Genomic DNA, 20,643 nt, shown 5'->3' on the forward strand with positions numbered 1-20,643 from the left:
CTTGAATGCACATTGGGTGAGAATTTAAGGATGCTTTCTTGGTAATGGGGCAACTCACACCCCAGATTAAAGTGATGATCTCCTTAAAAAGAATTTGTGCTATGCAAGTCATTCCCTTGTCAGCTGAAGTGAGCAAGCCCCATGCCCTCACTTGGAATTCAGCATTGCTGTAGCTGCTGAGGCAAGGGTACCCAAGCTGAAATAGATGGTGTCAGTGATGAAGACCCTGCCTCCCGCTCTAAAGTGCTGGGCAGCCTGATGAACTTGGATGTTCATTTTCCTGAGCCATGACTTAGTGGGTTGGGCCACCTTCTCCCTCTGTACTCCTTGGCCTGTCCCACTCTGACCTCAGCTGCTTTCAGGAGAAAGACAGGGGTGAGGTCGAGTTCTCCCTGCCACCACAGGTTATCACAGGTCATAAGCACCCATCTGAATATTAGGGGGAGAGGTTGGGAAGGGAGAAGGAAGGGAATTGAAATATTACAACTATTGCTTTCTAAGTCAATTCCCTACCTGGTTCCTTGCTGGGATTAAATTAACGGGATTTAGAGAAGAATGAGTGGAAAAGGGAAGTAAGCCTGCCTTGTGCTTGGGGCCTTCTAAGCTAACTTAGTGTATTGTACTGTGGTTACCTCTATATCTGAATGTATATTTGGGGTTGACCTGTTATGTGCTCCTTTTCCCTTGTGTAGACACCCGATCAGAGAAGGACCCCACAACTCTCAGGACCTGAAAATCTTGGAGCTACAAGACTCTGGTCTGATAATTGGTGATTAGATCCCCTGGTAAAGTTTTCCTTGAAGTTTAGACTTATCATCTCCTTGACACAGCTACTAATCAACTCTTAGAGTCCAGCCCCATCCATCTGCTAATAGGCTTTTGTCAAAGCTGAATGCGTGACCTAAGATGGCCTTGTGACTCTCAAGTATTTTTGTTTGGGGTTATTTGATTTGGACTCAGTGATTAACAAGGTAGGAAGGGCACATAGCCTCCCTTATAAATGGGAATGGTACATTCAAAAATGCAGCTTGCTTGGCCCCAGCAGCAACTCAGCTCTACAGGAAAAAACTGGCAGCTGTCAATTTTGGGGAAGCTTTATCTCACCCCCAACCACTGTGGGCTCAATGGAGTCCTTGGTTCACTGAGTTTCCAGCATTTCTGGACGAGATTCACTGAACCCCAGGGTTCTGCTATATTTTCACTTTTTCTTGGGTTGTTGTTAAGGTTCTAGATCCTTCAAAAACTATACATTAACAGAATAAAGGCTCCCCCCTTGGTGTCACGAAATGTGGGAACAAATCACAATTGCTGATGCTGTTTGCATCACTCATGTAAATGCCTATGACAAAGGCCTGTTCTCCAAAGATACTGACTGGAATCCTGGGGCTAAATGAGTCTTCACCACTCAGAGTCCTACTATCACTACCTGGACCCGTCACGGTACTGAACATAACAGATTCACCATCACACTCCAGGCGCTGATATTGTTCAGATGCTGAGATTACCACCACCCAAATTTGACCCATTTGTCTCATGGTGAGAGTGGCCAAATGGTTGGAGCATTCGCTCCCCAGTCCTGGCAGACAGACCACACCAGAACTTCATTCAACCCCTCTTGAGGGTATTGGGCTGCACCATCAGTGTTGACAGCTCTTCAGGTCACCCATCAGCTAAAGGTCCAGACAGATCAGCTCACTGAAGCCACATTATTGTAGCCCTTGAAAATAGGCTATATATTGTTTTCAGTTTGGGGGGTGGGGAGACAGTGTCTGACAGTGATATATATATATATATATATATATATATATATATATATATATTTTTTTTTTTTTTTTTTTTTTTTGCAAAAGCCACGCAACAGTGTGCTGGTAGTTGAGTTATTCAGCTGACCTTTCATGCTTCTTACCACCCACAAGCACCTGGGATTGATGACTTCTAGAAGGGACTTCTCAAAATTGACTAAAATGTTTTGGTTACACCCTCATCACCTCTCGATTTCCATGCCATAGCAAGGAAGTTTGTTACTGAATACAGCTGTCTTAAGAAAGGAATCACCTCCCCTGGGTTGCTTCCTGAGTAATGAACAGGATGAAAAGGATAGATAAAAATAGAGCTACCATATGACCCAGCAATCCCACTCCTGGGCATATATCTGTAGAAAACTATAATTCTACAAGATACATGCACCCCAGTGTTCATTGCAGCATTATTTACAGTAGTCAAGACAGTGAAACAACCTAGATCTCCATCAACAAAGGAATAGATAAATAAGGTGTGATGTATATATGCAATGGAATATTACTCAGTCATAAAAAAGAATAAAATAATGCCATTTGCAGCAGCATGGATAGACTTAGATATTATCATACTATGTGAAGTGAGCCAGACAGAGAAAGATAAGTATCACATGATATCACTTATATGTTGAATATAAAACAAAATTGATATAAATGAACTTATGTACAAAATAGAAATAGACTGTAGACATAGAAAATAAACTTACGGTTATTGAGGGGAAAGGTCGGGGGATGGATAAATTAGGAGGTTGTGATTAACAAGTACACATTGCTATATATAAAATAGATAACCAACAAAGTCCTACTATATAGCACAGGGAATTATGCTTAATATTTGTAAAAATCTACAAGGGAAAAGAATCTGAAAAATTATCTATTTGCTGTAGACCTTAAACTAACAAAACATGGTAAATGAACCATACTTCAATTTTTAAAAAAGGATAATGGGGTAAATAGGCCTAATTTGAAAATTTTGAATTTTGCTCTAAACTTTTCTGCACATGATGCTTCTGTTTCCCAGTAGAAACCCCAGGCCGATGGGTTTGGCGGCCCAGATACAATGAGACTAGAAAGTTCAGACTTAGTTCTGGTTCAGCCACCTGGGCTCCCTTGTTGGAGTGACATCAATCTAGATCATAGGGAAGAATACTTCTTGGTTGAGTATCTCTTTCTTGAGTTGCCATACAGTGGCCACTTAGGCTCAAGTGGGAAATATAATCAGTGTCTCTAAATTTTATTTAAAAATCCCATTGTCTTTCATGTACCTGGTTTTTCCAGATAATGGTCTGGGCAAAACTAGGGGAGAATCTCTAGTTGCATCCATGTGCCTGCAAATGGCATTATTATGCCCTTTTTAATGGCTGAGTAGTATTCCATAGTATGCATGCACCACATCTCCTTAATCTATTCATTTGGAGATAAAGACAAATACCTTATGATATCACTTTTATGTGGAATTGAAAATATGGCACAGATGAACCTATCTACAAAAGAGAAACAGACTCACAGACATAAAGAACAGACTTGTGGTTGCCAAGGTGGAGGGAGGAGGAAGTGGGATGGACTGGGAGTTTGGGATTGATAGATGCAAACTATTATATTTAGAATGTATAAGCTGTGAGGTTTTACTGTACAGCACAGGGAACTATATCCAGTCTCTTGGGGTGAACATGATGGAAGATAATATTAGAAAAAAAATTCGTATATATGTATGACTGGGAGGGTCACTATGCTCTATAGTAGAAGTTGACTCAACACTGTAAATCAACTATACTGCAATAATTTTTTTAAATTAGGGGAAAATTGGGGGAGGGAGAAGCTAGTCATTTCTGCTGAAATAGGGGCACAGATTTGCTGTTGTGGAGAAGGAGAAAAATCCTGGCACCTGGGGAGGGAGGAAGCACCTCGAACCCCAGGAGATATGGCAGGAGAAAGAATATTCATGATCTTTATCATCTAGAGCCACCCCTGGAGCCTATATAAGGAAAATGCCTATCAAAGGAAAATGCCTCAGTATGGCTCCCCATACTGCTCTAAATGCCTCAAATTGTACTGACTCCTAGACCTGCCATTTCCTGCCAGACAAGTCTGAACATGATTTAATTACTGTTTCCTTCAACCTGACTGATTCTATCAGGCACAGCAGGACATGGCTCCAGTTCCTGCAGCTCCTTCACAAGCTGCCTGTCTTTCCCACCCCCTCCTAGCTGCTATTCACTCATTCCAGGCCCTAATGAATGCCTGAAAGCTGGCAGACATCAGGGTCCCCTTCTACCTGCTGCTCACTCATTCCAAGCCCTAATGAATGCCTGCAGTTGCTGTGTGAATCTATAGCTCACCTTGGACCAGCTGCACTCAGGCACAGTCTCCACTAGCAAAGACCAGGTTCATTCATTCAGACTAAACTGGAAACCCTGATGTCTACCAGCCTGCCTGGTAGGGAGATAGGAATAAGGAAGAAATAGGAGATCTTCAATGCAGCACCCCAAGAAGATGGTGAGACCTGGGGATGGTGATCAATCTCTCCAGAGTGAAGCCACCCCTGGTTACTCAGGGAAGCTTCCTGGAGGGATAACTGACTCATTATTTATGTATCCACTGTGCAGGGTGTTATCCCGTGATGGGAATGGCATTATGAAATTTTTCTTCCAGTTGGAGACACTACCCAGGTCTTGCAGGCATTTCACTCAGTATCAACCCACTGGGCAGCGTCCTTCCAAAAGATGGTAACATTATCCTGGGCTTTCCCCCTGAGGTCAAGGTAGGGTCTGTGTGACCACTAACACAACCAGGTGAAGAGGGCAGTGAAGAACCTTGAGGAGAAAGCCTGGCTTGTACCATAGGATTGGAGGTCAATGGCACTTGTCGGGCTGGCTGGGTTCAGAGTCATGGGGGCAGGGTGGAATAGGTTCAGTCCTGCAGGGTGGCCTCCTGATGCTTTCAGTCCTGCTGGCTGTAGTTGTATTTAAATGCTGGATGAGCCAAGGTGGAACAGATTTAGGCCCAGCTCTTTCAATCAAATTAAAGTGCTGTACTCGTAGAATTCACCAAATGCCAAGATGGTGTAGAAACTAGGGGTAGATTTATGTGTGTCTTATGACCAGAGGTTCTGATTGCCTTTGGTCCACACCATCTTTTCAAGGACGTTGATACAGTTAATTGCCTTGGAAATAAAAACAGTATCTACCTCCAGAGAAAAGATAGGCATGCTTACTGTTCAGTATGAAAGTGAATCTTAGGAGTCTCCCTAAGCTCAGGGTCCTATCCCATAATACAGCCCACTGTAGGCACAGCTGTCATCTGGCCCTCTGTGCATCACCCTGTGGGAACTGAGACTTGGGAAACTAGCCACTATCTAATGCTGTTGCTGTGAGGGATAAAGTCCCTGGTGAATATCCCAGGAGTCTTGTGTCTTCTGCCAGGCTCTGTGAAAAAGCATCAGGCTAGCTTGTTTTTTGCAAGTGAGATACGGTCAGGACAGGATGCCAACATTTAAAAATCCAGATGACAGACCTCATTAGGGAATTTCAGTACATTTGTCTTCACTGTCCTATCAGGGCATGGCTGTTCCTGAGTCACAGCTGCCTCATTTGGGCTGGTAAATCTTCATCAATTCACTGCATTCACCAAAATTCCCTTTTGTCTTAGACCTGTAGTAGGAAAGAACAAATCTGACTCCATACTGGATCTGTTTCTTTTTCTTTAATCTTGGTATTTTATTGCTTTTGCTTCAAGTTAAGAATTTTGCCTATAACTTGAAATATACAGAATTGCCCATTCTCAAGTCTCTGCCCTTTAAGAGTATGACACTTTTCCACTCATATAGAGATAAAAAGTTGCAGAACAGAGAATAACATTTGTCTTGTTGAAGGCTTACAGGAACATAGTGACCTGACCTACTGGATAGATACAAGAGCAAAGGATTCTGACATCAAGCAGTTTGCATCAGCCAACCACATCCCTTCTCCTTTTAGCATAAAAGAAGCCAGAATTCTAACTCTGGTAAGATGTTTCTTTGGGACACTAGTCCACCATCTTCTTGGTCAGTTGTCTTTCTAAATAAAGTTTCTATTCCTTGTCCCAGCAACTCATCTCTTATTTATTGTCCTGTTGTGCAGCAAACAGTACAAGTGTGGACTTGATAATAAACTTAGCCAAACTGTGTCACTTTCCATTTAGAGCTATGGTTCTTGTATATGTTCCTAATATAGCAAAACTTGCTCTATAAAACTATGACACAGGAGTTCCCATCGTGGTGCAGTGGTTAACGAATCCGACTAGGAACCATGAGGTTGCGGGTTCGGTCCCAACCCTTGCTCAGTGGGTTAACGATCCGGCATTGCCGTGAGCTGTGGTGTAGGTTGCAGAAGCGGCTCGGATCTTGCGTTGCTGTGGCCCTGGCGTAGACTGGCAGCTACAGCTCCGATTCAACCCCTAGCCTGGGAACCTCCATATGCCACGGGAGCAGCCCAAAGAAATAGCAAAAATACAAAAAAAAAAAAAAATTTATGACACAAAGGATTGTTCACTGTGTCAAAAGAGTCTTCCTTTATGGACCCTCATAGCCTGTAATCATATTAGGATTGCATTAAATTACTTCCCTTAGCACATCTAAATGTGACTTGATCCATGGTCTTAAGAACAATATGTAGTTGTCAAGAATACAAGTTCTGTAAAGTGATGTTTGATTTAAGATAAATCTGCCATAGTTCTGATAGGAGATGCCATGTGTATATCTTTTGTACATGACACAGTGTTGGTTGGGCTGCCTGAAGTCCAGACTTTAACAGCTCTGGGTTCTAGCCACAGAGGGTCCTTGTATTAATAGCTCAATTACCGTGACCCATTATGAGCCCTCTGCCTGATGATTCTGAGACCAGATAAAGTCCTAGATCACACCTTCGCTTCCTGTTTATGGAAAGAGTAGCCCTCTTGGCTGGAATCTGGATTCCCAACACAAGGGCAAGGCATAGGTCCACCACAGTTTGGATGGACAGCATTTGGAGAAAATAATTTCTTCAGCTTCCTGCCCTTGGAAGGCTATGTGTGATGCAGAATACAGTGGCACTGTAACTGAGCAGGACCCTATGGGGCTTTCCAGGGATAGGCCTTTCCCCCATATCCCCTTCCTTAACTTCTCTCTGAAGTATAACACATGTCTTTTTGGAGGTAATAGGAACATCATGACCTGCCCTTTATGGACAGCTTTCAAGAACAAAGGATTTCTGCATCAAGAAATTTACAACAATCAACCATGGCCCTCCCTCACCTTGCCTTTAAAAATGCTTTGTGGTGTTCCCATTGTGGCTCAGAGGGTTAAGAACCTGACATATATTCCCTGGCCTGGCTCACTGTGTTAAGGATCTGGAGTTGCCACAATCTGCGGTGTAGTTTGCAGATATGGCTTGGATCTGGTATTTCTGTGGCTGTGGCATAGCTGGCAGCTATAGTTCTGATTTGACCCCAGCCCAGGAACACTCATATCCCACAGGTCCCACCTTAAAAATAAAATAAAATAAATAAAATAAAGTAAAATAAAATAAAATTGTTTTGCAATTCATTTCGGGGATTTCAGGATATTTTGTGGGCACGAGCTACCCATCTCCTTGCGTGGCCCCAACAAGCAACATTGTTCTGCTACAAACTCCAACATTTCAGTTTGTTTGGCCTCACTGTGCATTGGGCACATGGACTTGTGCTAACAGCATTACCAGGGTAAGCAATCTTCAGTCTGCAAGGCTGCCAGCCAGTACTGTGTTTATTGAGATAAGCTAATTCTCAAACACAAAAACCCACAAATTTTGGTGCCCACATGAGCAGTTTATTTCTCACATAACCAGTCATTCAAGGCCTGGACCAACAGAACTCCATCAGCTGCAGTGTCTCTCTGGGCACAGACATCCATCTCATTGGGCAGATGGGAAAGAATATGGGAAAGTACATATACCCAGGCCTGGAATTAAACATGCCCCTGCATTGGCTTGAACTATAGGACATGGCCAGCCTCACTGCTAGGGAGATTAAGGATAAAGGGATTCACTTGACTGATCATCTCTAGCTCTGGCCCAAGTGTTTTTTGGCAGCCTTGATCAATACCAGCCAGTATCTAAACACCTTGACACAGGTTACACGAAATTTCCATAGATTCAGGATACTGAATGATTTTGGCCAGATCAAGCCTGTCATTTGCGCTGCCAGAAGTTGAGTGTAGGTGACAATGAAGGGAGAATCTTAATGCGGCAACCCTCATAATTCTCCATAGAATGTGAGGTACCCCGTCCTCCCCCAAGTCAGGGCAACCTTGGAGAGTACTCTCTGAACCGTGCCCATCATCTGGTCCATCTTTTGGAGCAGAGTCTGGAAGCCTTATCTCCAGAGAGAGATGAAGCACATCTATTATAAATCTGGTGGTTCCCAGGTTGGGGGTGGGGGAGGGCATCCCTGAGAGGACACAGCCAAACAAAGAGCCTATCATCACCTGGAAAAGGCAGGAAAGTGCCTCTGACAGGCTCTGGACTGTGGATGAGGGCTGTCACATCTCTCTGGATGCAGTACAGGCTGAAAAGTGACGCTGGAGGTGTTTATTCCCTCTTAACCACATGCTCTGGATAGTCAGTTTTTGCAGGCTGGCTGTCTCCCACCTGGCCAACCACACACTAAGGATGTGTTTTGTGTTAAGAACAGGAGCCTTGCCAAATGTGCAGTAACCAAAGCTCATTACTTCCAGGGCTGCATGTAATCTGCATAGAACTTTCTTATAGCTGATAACACCTGTTTGAGAACCTCTTTTAATTTTCCACGGGGAGTTCCTGCTATTCATTTTCCCGCCTTGGCATCAAAGGAGAGGAGGCCAGGAGAACTATACATGAGACTTACCCTGGGAATCGGACTGGGCAGTAGTGGTGGGGGTCCCTAAATGTGGATGACCTACTTTAGAATCTCTGTAGGAAGGGGGTGCTTATTAACGTTGCAGGTTCCTGGGAACAATCACAGACCTATCAATTAGAATGGCAGCATCAGGGCCCAGGAATCTACATTTTAAATAAATGCCTCAAGACATGTTTTGTTTTTAATCAGAATTTTCAATTTTAGAAGACTACTTCTGTCCCTCTCAAAGGGTTGGGTAACTCTGTGTTTACCCACTAAATGGCAAGGTCTGCTGACTGCAAATACCTCTCCAATCACGTGGATTATGAGGTAAGCATTTCAACCCACAGTTTCCTACTTCCTGGATCACAGCCACATTCATAAAGGCAGAGGAACATCTAGCTGCCTCTTACACATTCCTCTCCCAGGCTCTGTAGATTAGAGGGATGTTATGCCAGGTCTGGTACTCTGAGTCTAGAGCAGAAACAATAGCCAGCCAGGACATACTAGACCATACACCATCCTTTACATCTGGGACTAAGAGAAAATGACAGTCACTAAAAATCTGTGCCAAGGGTGGTCATGAAGCAACAAGACCAAAGAGGAAATAGTAGAATCAGGATCTAGAAATGCCAACCAGTTGGCCCACAGGGGTTTTTTGCATTTGTTCTCAATTGTAAACTCTGTACCTTCAGTGCAGTCCATGTTCTGATTTGTATTCACAAGCTCATCCCTGAAATGTGACTCACTTCCTCTGGGTTTTTCTCTGCCCCTAAGATGAAGAGTTTCATCTGCTGCTCCCCTTCTTGTTCCCAGCCTTCTAGCTTCCCTGCTGGCTCTTCCTCAAACCACATTCTCTACTCTCGGTGGGAACCATCTCCCTTTACATATTCCTGATGTTCAGATGTGATGAAAAAAGCCTGAAAAAATTAGTTAGTGTTGGGAAACAGGCCAAAGATTTTTTTTTAAAAAAATGTCATTATAGTCGATTTACAGTGTTCTATCACTTTCTTTTGTACAACAGAGTGACCTAGTCATACATATATATATATATGACCTAGTCATACATATACATATATATATATATTCTTGTTTTCACAATATTCTCCATTATGTTCCATCACAAGTGACTAGATACAGTTCCCTGTGCTATACAGCAGGATCTAATTGTTTATAAACTCCAAATGCAATATGGTGGAAGGAGGGTTTCTAACTGTGAAAAGGTAGATGGGAAAATGCGTGAGACCCTGTAATGCACCTACCAGCACCAAGAGCTCCCCATGTCCAAACTATTAAATAATGTTACTCCTGGTAAAAAGTCACCCCCTCCAAATCCACATACTTATGTAATATGTGCAACACAAGTGGCTCTTTTAGGTCATTTTTCATGGAGAAAATAAGTAGAATTATACATAATTTATGCTTTTCCCAAGATTCTCCTAGTCTTTCTCAAGATTTTGTGAGTTATTGGATATTCCTATTTCTTTTCTGTTTAAGTCCACTACAGCTAGCTTCGTCTGCTTGCAGTGCAGAACTGAGATCAAGAGAACATCAATTTCCAAGACAATTTGTCCTGGGGAAAAATTCTTCTTTCAAAGAAGGATATGGCCATCCATTGGAGAAGGGAGTCCTACATTCTATATAAGGTAAATCAGTGTGATATATGTGTTAAACAGCAGAGCCAAGAGGAGGAAAAGAGATGGATACACTTAGTAATAGGACATGTGGAATAGAGTGGGAGACTTTCCACGGTGATTGACATTTCTCTTTTTTTTTTCCATTTTTAAAAGATTTATTGAAGTATAATTAATTTACAAGGTTGAAATAATTTCTGCTGTACAACAAAGTGATTCAGTTATATATGTACACATATCCATTATCTTTCAGACTCTTTTCAAATAGATTACCACAGAATATTGGGTAGAGTTGTCTGCACTAGACAGCAGGTCCCCACTGACAAATCATTCCATATGCCTTGGTGTGCATATGCCAATCTCAGACACCTGGTCCACCCCCTCCCATCCTCTTTGATAACCATAAGTTTTTCAAAGTCTGTGAGTCTGTTTCTATTCTGCAAATAAATTCATTTAGTCCATTTTTTTTAGATTCCACCTATAAATGATGCCACATGACGTTTGTCTGACCTCTGCTCCTACCATCACATCTCCCCTGGCTTTGACATCCCTGCCTCTCTCTTATAAGACCTTCATGATGATACTGGGCCTGCTCAGAAAACCCAAGTACTCTCTCCAGATCAATATTCTTGACTTAACTACATTGCCAACTCCCATTGGTCACATAAGCTGACATATTTTCAGTCTATGGAGATGAGAACACAGGCATCTTGAGGCGGTGAGTGAAGGTGGAGAGGGGCGGGCAGTGTTCTGGCCGCCATGGTGCAGCTGATGCTATAGATGTGAGGGGATCCATGTCACAGCTCAGGATCCCACAGCTTTCTGACTCCACCATTCTTCTTCATGTGAGAAAATTCTTGGTTTCCCTAAAACCACCTTTACCTGGGTGAGTCTAGAAAAGCCGCAGATGTCGGTAGCAGGCCAAAAAAGTAGGTCTGGGCAGCCTTATAAAGTATGGCCAATTATTTGTGTTTTTTTTTTTTTTTATTGGTTTCTTGGCAGGAATGAAAATGAAAGCAACAGAGTCCAAAAAGAAAGAAATGAGAGCAGTTCAATAAAGTGAATGCCCATTATTTTGGTGGCTAGAACATAAAAACATACCCCAGGGTGGCTTGAATTTCATTGACTTAGGATAATAGAATGGAACCAATCTAGAGCTGCTTCATTCCGCTGACTTTGGCTCCTATCCCTGTGGCTGGGTTGATAATAAAAGAGGGATCAGAAACCATGGCTGACACTTTCTATAACGCCCACATGGGATTTAAGAATTATCTCACACACAGCACATGTGAAAATGGACTGTTTATATTTTTAGAAACATATTTCTTAACTGTAAAGTTTACATTTGATGAGTATTTGCCAGGTGTCAAGCACTATAAGATGTCCTTTATGTATATTTTCACATTTCGACTCCATGACTGCCTTCCTATCACAGGTTTAGTAACTTGTCCACAGTAGGGCCAAAGGCCAGAAGTCTTATAACTCCCCTTCTCTTATCCCCTTCATGGTATTTTCTTACATGAAGAAGGTTCAAATTTTTTTTTAATTCAAATGGAGAATGATGTAATAAAGATAGCAAATCCAACACACATTAAATTGTACTGCATATAAAATGCATTGCTATATGTTAACTCATTTGATTCTTATGAAAACCCTACAGAAGGTGTAAATGTTACTATTTATAATGTCCTTGTTTTACAGACAAGCAAATTGAAGGGCAGTCACTTTTCCCCTAATGTGCAGAATTCCTAAGCTGTATATAACTTCTCCTTTGATTTCTATTTACTCTATTAGCATTTTAACAACTAAATAAACAATCAAACAAATGAACCAATGGTTGATTCTCCAGACACATAAAGGAAAAGAATTACATCATAAGGAAAGAGCTATAGGTTTGGGAACAGGATTTTCAATGGGGTCAATGCATGGAAAGTTGAGGGATACCCCTTATCAGCTTGTGATCCTGTCTCTCCCATGGCCTCAGATCCTCACATCTAAAAATGAGCCAAACAATATCTCCTGCATAGACAATGAGATCAAGTACAGGAAATAACCTGGGTGAACGTACTTGGTACACTGCAAAGATTATTCAGAGGTAAGACTTTTTTTTTTTTTTTTGGCCGCATCTGGTGCATGTGGAATTTCCTGGGCCAGGGATGAAACATGTGCCACAGCTGTAATTAGAGCCACAGCAGTGACAATGCTAGATCCTTAACCAGCTGAACCACAGGCAAACTCCAAGACATGCTTTTTTTTTTAAAACTAAAAAGCATAGACTAAGGAAGTTTTGTCGTGGCTCAGTAGTAATGATCCCAGCTAGCATCCATGAAGACACAGGTTCAATCCGTGGCCTCGCTCAGTGGGTTAAGAATCCAGTGTTGCTATGAGCTGTGATGTAGTTCATAGATGCAGTTTGGATCTGGCATTTCTGTGGCTGTGGTGTAGGCTGGCAGCCATAGCTCTGATTGGTCCCCTAGCCTGAGAACTTCCATATGCTGCAGGTAAAAAGCAAAAACCAACCAAAAAACAAAAGAGCATAGACTCATTCCAGTGAAACAAATATTGTTTCATACTCTAATCTTTTCAATAAGGTATTAGTGCTTCTCAAGTGAAGCATCCTTAAGGCTCTTTGAATCTGGTTAAACCAGGTTAGGGTAGGGTTTTTGTTTCTGTATTTCATTTTGATGTTCTTTGTCTTGTGAAGGAAGACCACACTGAGATAAAGATCCTTCTAATGCATTCTAAATGACACTTTAGTAAATACATGTTTGATAAACAAACTAGCGGGTACATTCAATGCATTTTTTTTTTTTTGGCTTCAAATGTCAATGAAAATTAGGAAGATCTTATCACATCAGCACAGGAGAGTTTCAACTTTTCATGTCACTAATAAAGCGCCCATTCAGCAAAAGAAAAAGCTCATGCTCTATGTAAATGTGTTGACTGGACAATTTGTTTCCTTTTCACTAGTTTTAACACATGTTTGTTAGAAAATGCATAATATGGTTGTATCACTTAGGTTTTGATTTGATTTTACACAAAAAAAGAACAGGATCCTGAAGAGGAAAGTTAGATGCAACAGATATACTGTTAGATTGTCACTTGTCACCAGTACTTATGTAAATCCTCAGTTTATTCACTCACTGGCTCCAGACAATAAGGAACAGAGCTGGGCAGCTCTTTAAAGTGTGTGAGAAGCTTTCAGATATCTCTCACTTTATCCTCCTAGTTGCTTAGTTGAGGAAAGTGGACCAGTCGCTGTTATCACAATTATAAAATGGGGGATTAGAGACTCTAGTTAATTTACCAAGCAAGAAACTGACAAGGCTGATCCAGATTGTGAAATTGCCAGCTTTCAACTCTTTTCATTGTGCATTCACAGCCAGAGGATATATCACATCTCCACAAGGGGGACATAAGGAGCTTCATCATGTTAGTTGTTGAGTCTGTTGAGTCTAAACACAGCAATAACAGCAACAACCTCAAAAACAAATGAACCTATCAACAAAACAGAAACACTCATAGACAGAGAACAGACTTGTTGTGGCCAAGGGGAAGGGGGAGGGGGAGGGAGTGGGATGGACTGGGAGTTTGGGGTAAGTAGGCACAAACTATTATATTTAGAATGGATTAGCAATGAGATCTTACTGTACAGCACAGGGAACCATATCCAGTCTCTTGGGATAGATCTTGATGGAAGATAGTATGAGAAAAAGAATATATATATAGTATGACTGGGTCACTTTGCTGCATAGCAGAAATTGATACAACACTGTAAATCAACTATACTTTAATTAAAAAAACACTATCAGCTTACAGTTTCTGAGTACTTAATACATGCCTTTCACTGCTTGGAGCACATCGCTTGCATCAAACCATTTGCTGTTCAGAGTAAAACTGTCAGGTAGGTAATATTTTTAGCCTTCTTAACCCTGGAGTGTATTGGTCAGTTATTTTTCCCATTTGATATATGAGAAAACTGTAATTCAAAAAAATTAAGTCACTCGTTCAATGTTACTCCTCTACTAAATTGTGAAAACTGGGCAGTCTGACAAGAGAATGTGTATAATTAACTATAACACTCTATCATCCCCATCGCTGACTTTGTTCTTTGCTTTTTCAATCAAGAATAGATAAAAAAAACATTCCAACAATTACCTGTGAGGCTCTCATTCTCCCCTCTTTTCTTCTGTATCAGCCATACTCAGAATGTAATGCCTCACAGACTAGAAAAGAGTGATTCCTTTAAGTATCGACAGGCTCCTTAGGAGCTGTGGACTGTTTTGGGCAGACACTTGGAGCTCAAGTGCTGGATTCCAACCTCTACTGGTGAGACTGGAGGAAAATACATTTACTCTGGCTTCACAGGAAAGTTAAAATCTTCCAGGGTTTCTGAGGACAATAATTCATCACTTTGCTAATTAGTACTTCTCGGCTAAGATATTTAAATTTTCATTGTTCCCCCAACAAAGCGAAGTATATAGAGGCTTCCTGATATAGAAAAATAAGGTTTTTACTAAATGGCCTTTGAAATACCTTTCAGAGTTCAAAGAGATGAATCTTTGACATATGCATAATAGCTCTACTCTTATAAAAAGGTCTGTAAATGTGGACTGTGGCCAAGCTAAGATGAATTAGTTTCTATTTTAATCAGTTTAGCAGAAGAAGTATAACATAATAGATGAATATGGTTTCCATAAGCGTTTCTCAGAAATAGAACATATTTTTACTTAATCACACATATTCCAGTGTAAATATAGATGATGAATTGATTTACCTTAAAACTGCTAATTATTATAAATATGAAACACCATTTTAAATTCCCTTTTAATTTATTTCCATTTACTTACAGAGTTCAAGCTTTATATATATACACATACATATATAATATATAATTATATATATAAAATGCTTGAACATATATAGATGTATATGCATGTGTGTGACTGCATTTTTTTGTTTGTTTATAAATTGTGATGGCAGGATAAATATTTAATGGAATTTGGTACAGAAGAGTAACTTCAGAAAGTGATCCTTTTAATATTCAATAATAACTTTTTTTAATGGCTGCACCTGTGGCATATGGGGGATCCCAGGCCAGGGGTTGAATCTGAGCCGCAGCTTCAAATTGTACATCGGCTATAGCAATGCCGGATGCTTTTAACCCATTGAACTGGGCCAGGGATCAAACCAGCCCTTCTGCAGTGACCTGAGCTGCTGCAGTTGGATTCTTAATAATGTCTTTTTTCATGTGACTAAACTTTCAGCTAATTTGTAAATTAAAAAGAAATCTGAATGTCACCTCTTTAGGAATCTGAATTATTGAATCCTTTTTTCCATTGTTCAGAACCACGTCACATAACATGTCACCTAGAACTCACCCTTTTCTCTTCGCTCATAAGCATTCCAAATTATATGATGTTAAGTATTGAGTGACTGTATTAGTTAAAATCACAAGAGGTGTCATTACTGTGTGCTTACCCAGCACAAAGCACCAGAAACCTTACGGAGAAAAAATAATGATCAGACTCTAAGCCATGTAGATTAAAGAAGCATAGGAATATCAGCAAAACATTGTATAAGGAACTGTTGAAACTGAAGAACACAATGCTTTACAACATGATCCAAAAATAGAAGCCTTAATTCTGTGATAGAAAAAAATCTGGCAAAACACCAAAGCTTTGAAAAACAACGCACAGACCTGAGAACAGCCCCAATATATTTCCTCTTTATCCCCAACTTAAAGTCTGTTATTTTTCCACCACTGGAAAAGCCTTGAGAACAATGCTTACAATACACTTAATGTTTAACTTATCCAACAAATTTATTTTTATTAGCTGAAAATGTGAGTCATTTCAGCTGACATTTTGGAAAGCCGCATACTGCTTTTTTACTTATTTATTTTTCATGCATTAGACTGATCTTCAAATAGTTTGTGTTGACTCGTGCTGGCTAAGCCATTCCCTGAGCACCTCCTTTTCCTTGGTAACTGGTTCTCCTCAGTTTGGGCCATCCAGGGGAGAGGGTGATAATAGATTTGTTTCTGAGAATACAGGATAATCTATTTGTGACCTGATTGCTCTGCTCCTTTGTCAGCAGTGGGTAGGGTGCTTGCAGAAACAAAGTCACGCCCTCTTGGGCCCCACGTGGCTGGCAGGCACTCTTCTCTCCCTAAACAGCATTCTCTCTTATAGAATCCATGGGACATCAAAGTTTCAGTGATGATTTCCTTTAGATTCAGGTGACTATAAAATCATTAGAAAACAAAACAGTAAAATATACTGACAAATGCAATTAGGTGTTGGAGAAAAATGTCAGTGAGGGCAGAAGTTTGAACTTCAGAGAGAAAAACATTGGTGGGGATGGTTATCCTTCATTTTTCTCATCTTCGTCTTTTTCCTGGCAGACTTTCCTCATTTTCCATCTCAACAGAGCAATGTCTGCCCCCTGCACCCTTTTACTTAGTGCAGGTGCAGCATGGCTCTATTATTGTTCAAAGGAAGATCGGTGGAGATATGATTAACAGTCTTTTTAACAAGTTAAAAAAACATTACATCTACATAGAAAGAAAATAAAAATGTACAGGTCATGATACAAAAAACAAAAGTCTTGGTTCCTCCAACCACCGGTTCAATAGGCATCTCAAAACTTCACTATGCATCTCCTCAGGAGGTTACATTTATAGCAATGCATGTGCTCTTATTATTCAAGTAGCACCTTACTCTACACAACCATTTCATATACCAAAAAATTGAAGGTGATTGCACAATCTGTCACCTGTTTTTTTTTTAACAATGTATCTTTCTGTATGATTATATAGCCAGCTTTTTTTTCATGGCTGTATAGTGTAATGGCCTATTTTAATAGTTAAAACTAATAGTTAATATTAAATAACTGTTTAATATTTTAATGATTATATAAAGTGTTGTATGAAAGCCTCTAATTTATTTAAACATTCCACCATTGGTAATAGAAGGTCGTATTTTGATAGGTTATTTGTTGTCATTTGTTTGCTATATAATATTTCTGTATCAACTATGTCTATAATATTTCTTTGTCAACCATATCAACTATGGTCTCTGGTACAGAAGCTGGTAGTTTTACTGGTTTGACATTTTCTCTATTTGCATCATAGAATACCTTCCTGACTTCTCAGCTCCACTGAGACCTAGAAACCAGGCTTGTCTTTCTTTCCTCATTTTTGGCCTAATAATAGTCAACAGTGTCCATGTACCGCATAGAGTTTTAATCAACAGTTTCTGCTCTATCATCTTCTCCCTGTGATGGGGCTCAGGGCATTAACTAAACTAAGTGCTTGGTAGAATGGAGACCCAGAGATTAAATTAAAAGTCTGCTCATTTTGTACTGGCCGTTTCCAGTTCAGCAGTTCGCTCTGAGAAACAGTAACAGAAGCCAAATTACAGACAGTTGAAGACTTCCTGGAGTGTAGTTCCTGGCTGTGCATTCGGCTCAGGTGTCACACCAGAATCAAGCCCAGAAGGTCCATGGTTCTGGCGGGGCAGTTTAAGTCATGGACAGAGCTGGTTTTGACATGACCTTCCTCCAAAGTATTTTAGCTGGCACACCAAACTAGTCTCATTGACTAAAGGTGAAATATGTTATGCACAGTATTATTAGCTTTCAGAATGCCATAAACTGTGGAGGGACCAAGCCACAAAGGAAGTGTTTATCTCCAATATGCAACATGAGGGTGCTGCCCACGAGGGTGTATTCCTTTTAAGGCTTGTGTATTGCAAGGCACACACAGACACACAGACACACAGACACACACACACGCGCGCGCGCGCATGCACTTCCTTAGTTTTTGCTACCCCTGAGGGCAGACCTTTGGATAAGAATACATTTGTTGGGACAACAGCTGCATTCTCCCTGCCCCAGAATTTATGCCAGGAGCAAGGCTGTGGCTTCTCTGCAGTCACTGTGGTGGCCTCAAATGAAAGCCCTGTCACCAGGGCCGGGGCGGGAGGGCACTGGAGCGCGGCTGCACCCGGAGCATCCGAATTCCCTCCTCGGCTGCCGATTGGTTGGAAGCTGGGAGGCGGTGGCCAGCCCGGCGGCTCGACTCTTGGTTGCTGCGAGGAGGTGGCAATCAGGCCGGGCCAGGCCGGGCGCCGGTTCCAGCTCGACGCGGCGCCTCGGGCTCCTGCCCGGTCGCTCCAGAAGCCGCCGCCCGGGTTTCTCCGCCAAGCCGGTGAGCAGACACCATGGTGAGTGCTCTCAGCCGGTCAGGCTGTCTCCCATCCGCCCGGGCCTGGCTGCCCAAGGGACCCCGGCCGACCTCCCGGAGACGCGCTCGGGGGCCAGGCGAGCGCACTGCCTGCTGCGGGGGCAGCCTACAGCTTGCACCTAGAGCGGGGAGGTGGGAACGTCGGGGGTCGCGGAGGGGGCGCTCGTGCCTTTGCTTCCGGGGGTCCACATCGCGCTTCGCTGCACCTAGCTCTGGAAGGGAGTACAGCCGAGGCGCCGGGGCCCCCGGCTCAGGCCCGCCCGGCTGGTGGGGGAGCTGAGAGTTGGCGGCCGGCCGAGGAGGCGTCGGACTCGCGTCCCCTCAGCCAGTCTCTACTGGATGTCTCTGCATGGTGACAGGTGAGCGGGTTAGGAGGTGGCTTGGGGGTGGGGCGGCGATGACGGAAAGGATCCGACCCTGAGTGGGGCGTGGGTTGCACCCCTGTGCGGCGGGTCTTAAGCACCAAGGACCCCCAAATATGGTGGAAGCAGGGGGCGAGGTACAAGGTCCAACCAGCGTTGGGGCAGCAGATAAGGCCGCCTAGCCCCCAAGCTCCATTCCCACCCATGGTTTGGTCCCTGACACTCGTCTTTCCTTGTCCCCGCAGTACGGATTCGTGAATCACGCGCTGGAGCTGCTGGTAATCCGCAATTATGGCCCGGAGGTGTGGGAAGACATTAAGTAAGTGACCAGCTCCTCATGCTCACACCCGCGCTGGCGGAGCGTGTGGGGTTCCCTTGCTTTTCCTGCGTTCTCCTTTTCTTGGCGGGGTCGCGGCGCGCATCCTCAGCACTGCCTCCCCCGCTCTCTCGGTTGCAGCTGCGCTCCCACGCTCCGGAGCCGGACCCGGAGAGGGGGGGTGGCGGGGCGGGGCTGCGGGGCAGAGAGCCGGGGAAGGGGCCCCTGGGGTCATCGCGGCCTCTCGACCCGGCCTGAGCGTGGGAACTAGCTGCCTGCGCCCCGGCGGCTCCCAGGCTCAGCAGGCCGGGCGGCTCCCACGCCGAGAGGGACCTCCGGGACCACAAAGGCCTCCGCGACTCTTAGGCTCCCAGAGACCTTCGAAAGGATGGAAAGACCGGCTAGCTTGCAGTTAACACACCTTGCGGACATATGCAATAGTGAAGCCTTTTTCTATATGCTGAAACTCACTTTTGAGACTGTTTATTGAGCCTCTGTGAATCGAGTGCATTTATTTATCTAAAATGACCCCGCCCAACCCACTTTTTTTTTTTTTTTCAGTTTCTACTGTGGTAAAGGCTGTCAGTTGTAGGAGGGCATCCTAGTTTCAGTCCAGACATGTGAGCCCAGTACTCTGAATGTCAAAGCAAATACCGCAGCCACTTGAGAGTTTAAACCTGTGGCAATGGTGGGTCCTCATCTCTGTGGAGGCACTGAGCGTTTCAGTCGAACAGTGTCCCTTTTTACTTCTCTCCCTCTGGTGAAATTTGCATTTAACGTGTGCAAATGACCACAGCCAAGTATCCACACCAAAATCCTCTACTGTATGGATTTGCATATTGGGACAATAATATAACTGCCACATTCAAACAGAGGTGGAGAGCATGGTTACCCGAGTGGGCAGAGACCACATTGTCGTTATTTAGTCTTATTTCCTGTACTCACTGATTTCATTTTGTTATATCCAGTAGGTGATGCTTCCGTGCCGTTCTTTCCTAAATGTATTACAATTAGTAGCAATCAATTCTAATAGGCTTTTTTGTGAAGTTACTTGGCAGTGATTTCTTATACATATCTGTTTCCATGGCAATGACTAGGATTAAATATTAAGCAGTAGAATGCAACTTTTCCTTCCCTTGGGTCTGTATCTCTGAGTATTGTTTCATGTTCCATAAGCCATTTATGTTACCCACAGAGCACATCTACATATCATAGAGAGAAGTGGAGATTTGGCAATTATGAGGTTCAATCAAATGAGAATCCAGGCACTTAAAGCTTACTCTGGCATTTCTTTCTATCTACTTTATAAATAGCTTCCTAATTTTTACCTTGCTTGGTAGACAGAGTTATAGAGAAGGCAGACATCAAGAGAAAGACTTTAAAGAGTATAACCTACGTATAGGACTATTTTTAAGCTCCT

The 20,643-nt window shown here is 42.6% G+C and overlaps 1 protein-coding gene across 6 annotated transcripts in view; it reads left to right on the forward strand.

Annotated features, from left to right (window-relative positions):
• The window catches only part of GUCY1B3 (guanylate cyclase 1, soluble, beta 3), a 60,327-nt gene continuing 58,067 nt past the window's right edge, over positions 18,384-20,643 (forward strand). For 2 of the 6 annotated variants that reach the window (XM_021100493.1, XM_021100492.1), the window contains exons 1-2: positions 18,747-18,904; positions 19,153-19,226. Coding sequence is in view for 1 of the 6 variants with exons in the window: in NM_001018032.1 (NP_001018042.1) it covers positions 18,523-18,525; positions 19,153-19,226 (77 nt within the window). In the remaining 5 variants the exon portion in view is untranslated. 6 annotated transcript variants of the gene reach the window in all.

The sequence above is a fragment of the Sus scrofa genome, chromosome 8 (assembly GCF_000003025.6).
Source record: "Sus scrofa isolate TJ Tabasco breed Duroc chromosome 8, Sscrofa11.1, whole genome shotgun sequence".
NCBI classification, from domain to species: Eukaryota; Metazoa; Chordata; class Mammalia; order Artiodactyla; family Suidae; genus Sus; species Sus scrofa.